Source organism: Engystomops pustulosus, chromosome 9 (assembly GCF_040894005.1).
Source record: "Engystomops pustulosus chromosome 9, aEngPut4.maternal, whole genome shotgun sequence".
In the NCBI taxonomy this organism is placed as follows: Eukaryota; Metazoa; Chordata; class Amphibia; order Anura; family Leptodactylidae; genus Engystomops; species Engystomops pustulosus.
The window spans coordinates 10,024,166-10,028,854 of record NC_092419.1 but is presented as its reverse complement, the minus strand read 5'-3'; the positions used below and the strand labels follow the sequence as shown (position 1 = coordinate 10,028,854).

Here is a 4,689-nt window from a genome sequence, read left to right as displayed (position 1 = left end):
GTTTAATAGGGTAGAATCTGGTGACTAAGTCCCTTTAAGTATTGTAAAGGCGCTATAGTGAAATGAATACAATCACTTGTGGTCATAAATGAGCAGGAGGGAAGGATACGTCACAAAGCCATTAAAGCCAATGCCAGGAACACCTACCTGCACATATGTCACCGTAGCACAAGTCATACGAAGACTGACACTAATCGACCCCGATATGTAGGAAAATGAGAAGGAATCAGCAGATCTGTGGGGTCCCGAGTGTCGGATACTGATGCCGAGGTCATTCCTAGAAATAACCTGGAAACTTGCTATAATCTGCCTCGCCGGATGGAGACCATGTCGGTTGTCACTCGGCTTTGCCGGATAGATTTGTCAGGGACGTGAAATGGCTTAGGACACATTTATAGCTCAGAAAATCCATGGACATAAGAGAAACGCTTCAACAAACACAAGAAGAGTCTTTTGTACAACAAATCATTTCTTTCAACAAAATGTTCACATGTAGCTCATAAATGGTCTCCAAACTTTTGTTGATGTAACAAAAACATGTTTATAGTGGAAAGTCCAACGCTGAGAAGATTCACCCCCCCCCCCCCCTATGGAGACGCCAGAAAGCAAAGACTGACGTTGTGCTGCCATCTAGAGGCCGCCACAGTGCATAGGCGCGATGCTCTGCAGAGCCTCGGATAGATAAGGTGGTGCTCGCCGCCCCCACGTACACTACAGTCACTCACTGCCGTCCTTCACCTGTCCCTTCACCCTTTCATCCTCTTCAGCTTCCATCTCATCGATGCCTTCATCCTTGTCGTCGTCAAAGTAACGCTCTTCTTCGTCCCGATTGACAATGTCCAAATTATCAAAGTCCGGGTTGTCGTCGACTTCACTAATCAAGAAACATAACACAAATACAGAATGATTATAACGGAAAAGAAAAAAATGGGAATACTGACCGGCTACCCGGGGGAGGGATACGGATCCAATCTTACATCACCTTTCAATAAACTTTATATAAAGCGGTTGTCCATTTTGTGAACATGAACAGCAACTGACCATTATGTGTCTTGTGTTTTTCATGTTTTAGCGGTTTATTCGCTGGCGTCTCCGTGATGGAGTATGGAGACCAGCTGCTATGATGTCTCCCATACACTGCACACAGAAAGGAGAGGGGTATCCCCTTCACAGCCCAAAACCATCAGCACCAGGATGATACAGGCCATTAAAGCAAATGACTGACACCCCCCCCTATGGATGTTCATATAGAAGCTCATAGTCCTCAGTGCAGAGGAGTAATATGCAGGATGCAAAATCTTACTTACCAAGTCTATGTTCACACCTGCCTCTAGGTGGAACGGAAGGCTAAACGGAGAGAATATCAGAACAGCAAGTGTGAACTGGGCCTTACCTGTAGTCAAAATCTCGATCTTTTCCATCCAGAAACCTCTGGTGCATGCGGCTGATGAACTCCTCCCTCATGAGGGCCTTCTCCTCATTGTCCACCTCTCGCTCCTCCTCAGACTGTAGTTCAGACTCTGGAGGGAGCAAATGACCCAGAATGTAATTAAAGAAATCCAGTGCCAAAGTCAGAAGGGGTCAGGTGAGGTCACATCGTGGCAGCAGAGGTACAACACCGTGTTGTACCTGTAGCGGTTATATTGGTTCACAAAATTTGGAAAGATTGCCAAGTAATGAGTGGACCACTCAGAATACTAAAACCTTGTCCTTTGTACCAAAACCTCACACCCCCCGACCAGTGACACCAGCAATCGGTGCTGGTTTACACAGTTTAAAAACCGCTGTCAAAGGCAGAATTTAGCAGAACTTAATTAAGCCATTTTGGAGAGGATTGTCATTCCCAATGACATCAAGGAACAACAATCCTCCCCAAAATTGGGGCAGCGGCGCAGTTTATATGTCACCTATGACTTTGGCAGCGGCATATAAAGAGTGAAACAGCACCGATTGCAGACATTGACGGCGGGAGGGGTTGGAGCCACACACACCTGGTTCTGAAATTCTAATGGACCTGCAGTCCGGTTCTGCTCATCACTCAACAATCACTATCCACAGGGATGAAGGTCTGATTGTTGGGGTCCATCTGCCCGTTTTCCCCAAACCAGAGCTCCACAAGTCATGTCCATGTGAACAAAGCCATGTGTGGGGGAGTGCTGTTAAAGGGGAGGTGCAGGAGTGCGCCGCTGCTCTGCTGACATGGGGCATTACCAACCCAGCCCCTAAAATAATTTTTTCAATGCGCGTGAACTTTACCCACCTTCCTCTTCGTCATCATCATCATCGGATTCCTCCTCCTCCTCCTCGCAGTTGTGCTCCATCTCCCTCTGCGCCTCCAGCCTCCTCTGCAGGGCCTGCTCCTCGCACGAGTTCAGGAGAACATCAGACAGAGATGTGGCCTGGGCCATGTCCCGGCTGTTCTGTGACATGATCTCCTCCTCGCTCTGGTACTGCCCCACATAGTGCTCATACATCAGGGGGTCCCGCGCTCGCATCTGCTCGTCACTGAAATACTCCCCACCTGGTGACGGAAGGACATACAATTTTAGGTTCTTCCATGAGGCCCCTGGTCCGACCAACATGTTTCAGAGACCAAGTCCACAAATGAGGTGGAAAACACTAGGACACACGGGCTGATTCTTGCTACATTGAAAATATAGGTCCCTTAAAGGGGTTGTTCATAATTATATTATCATGTATCCTGAGAAAAAGGGATCACATGTTAGTGGGGTCTGACCACTAATAAGAATGGGGTTCCTGGTCCAATAAACAAATGGAGCTGTAAATGGCGCAGGCACCGCCCTCCTATTCCAAGTACCCGTGGGCTACCACTTACAGCACTTCCCTAAAAATAAATGGAGTTTCCCAGGTCCGACCTCCAAAGGTTAGCAGGTTATCCCCATTGATGTAGAGAGGAGAGAGCATCTTGGGACAATCCCTTGTCACCAGGTTTTATTCCACTAAACTATCAGCCCCATAGGTAGGGGATGAAATGTCCTTTCTAGAATTCCCTCTTCTATGTGAAATCCCAAACCGGTAACCTATAAAAAAAAAAATCTCCCCCAAAGTCAGGTAAATAAGACTCTTCTCACCCCAGTTTTACATGAGATGAGTCATGTTTTTGTGTCATGTTAAAGATAAAAATCTCATCGTTCAGGTCCATTCAAGCTTATGGTTCTGTGATCTACAGAACTGGACACACAGGAAGCTAAATATCGGTGGGAAATGGATCTTTAGCTGCAGCTTGTATCTCCAACTATGTCTTTAGCTGCCTGTGTATCTAGTTCTGTAGCTCCCAAAGTCATAATCCTGATGTGGTCTGAAAGATGAGATCCTTATCTTTAAGGCCGCATTCACACGTCGCGCTTTGGCCTGCGTTTTCCTTGCGTTGGAAACGCATTACAACAGCTGAGGAGAGGCCTAAAGGAAATTAATCACTTGTGACTTGTACTTTTGAGCAGAGCCCTTTAGCTGGTCGGTGTTTTGTGACTGATAAAGGTAAACGGGGGAGATGTCACATAAAAAAGAGGGAATTCCACAAAGGACGTTTCATCCCTGACCTGAGGGGCTCGTAGTTTAATGGTGTAAAACCTGCTGACAGGTTCCCTCACCTGAATAACCCCCTGTCATAGGTCCTAAGAATGTCTATGGTGAGATGGTGAGGAAGCAGAAGCCATAACATGACATTCCCGTACCTGAGATCAGCTGCTGGAGGGCGGCGTACCTCTTGTTCCGGACTTTGGTGTGATGGACTTTCTTGAGGGAGTCTTTCCGGATCTCCTTGAAGTAGAAATCAGCCGTGTAGTCTCCGGATAAGTGTCTGAAGCACTGGAGATGCTCTTCTTTGAGGACCTTGCGGAAGCGCTCCAGGAAGACCAGAGGTTTGGTGTGGTAGAGGTCCAGGAGCATGGACATCTTCTGCTCGGGACTGAACTCGGGCTCTCCCTTCTGCTGGCTGCGGATGGGCACTGGGCTGGCGCTGATCTCGGTGAACATATCCAGGAGGGGTCCGCTGACCACTGCCCGCTCCTCACTTATGGGGTCTTCACGACTACTTAAATTTCTGGCCACTTTCAGGGCCTTGGCCAGTACCTTGCCGTCATCTATACTTGTGTCCATCTCGTCATTACATCCGCCATCTTCCGTTCTCTCGTTCTGGACCTTTTCAGGGGGTCCTGATCCGACATCTCATTAAGAAAAGAGACAGATAATTTATGAACATTATTAATTAGGATATTCTATACACATCCTTCTTTTGGGTGAGCCCTGAGGTTGGAGCGTAGATCCTGACTATGACAGGGTGCAGATCCAATAGACCTGAAAAAGGGTCATTAGGATTTCTCATCTGTGACACCTTAAAGGGGTGAAGGGTCAGGATGGCCCCAGAATAGAAGATACAGGTCGGATTAGTGGTGGTCTCATCGCTAGGACCACACTCAGCCCTCTCATTGCAGGTCCGTAGAGGTGACTGGGGCAGTGTCCATACATTTTTTGGTGATTGTAGTTGGACCCTCTGCAGTGCATCATGGGGGCATGGCCAGCCTGTCAGCCATGTTGTTGTAGTCCTGTGGCAGTCACAGTACAAATGGAGGGGGCAGTTTTTCACTATTATCTGCGGTATTACTAGTGTCTCAGGAAGGGTAGAAGCAATGGGGTATATAATAATACTGATAATAATAATTATTCCTC

At 47.5% G+C, this 4,689-nt stretch overlaps 1 protein-coding gene across 1 annotated transcript; it reads right to left on the bottom strand.

Moving 5' to 3' along the window:
* Nucleotides 1-377: 377 nt before the first annotated feature.
* CCDC97 (coiled-coil domain containing 97) lies at nt 378-4,196 on the bottom strand. Its single transcript, XM_072123890.1, has 4 exons — nt 3,696-4,196; nt 2,261-2,521; nt 1,394-1,520; nt 378-874 (listed from the first exon to the last, which is right to left on the bottom strand). The coding sequence occupies exons 1-4, from the start codon at nt 4,117-4,119 to the stop codon at nt 718-720; spliced, it is 969 nt and encodes a 322-aa protein (XP_071979991.1). The 5' UTR covers nt 4,120-4,196; the 3' UTR covers nt 378-717.
* Nucleotides 4,197-4,689: the final 493 nt, after the last annotated feature.

Bases quoted from the DNA above. Each gene is read 5' to 3' on its own strand.
- CCDC97 (XM_072123890.1), bottom strand. From the start codon at position 4,119: ATGGACACAAGTATAGATGACGGCAAGGTACTGGCCAAGGCCCTGAAA. The intron at 1,521-2,260 runs GTGGGTAAAGTT...TGCTCCCTCCAG, and splicing joins TGATGATGACGAAGAGGAAG to AGTCTGAACTACAGTCTGAG. The intron at 875-1,393 runs GTAAGGCCCAGT...TTTCTTGATTAG, and splicing joins GATCGAGATTTTGACTACAG to TGAAGTCGACGACAACCCGG.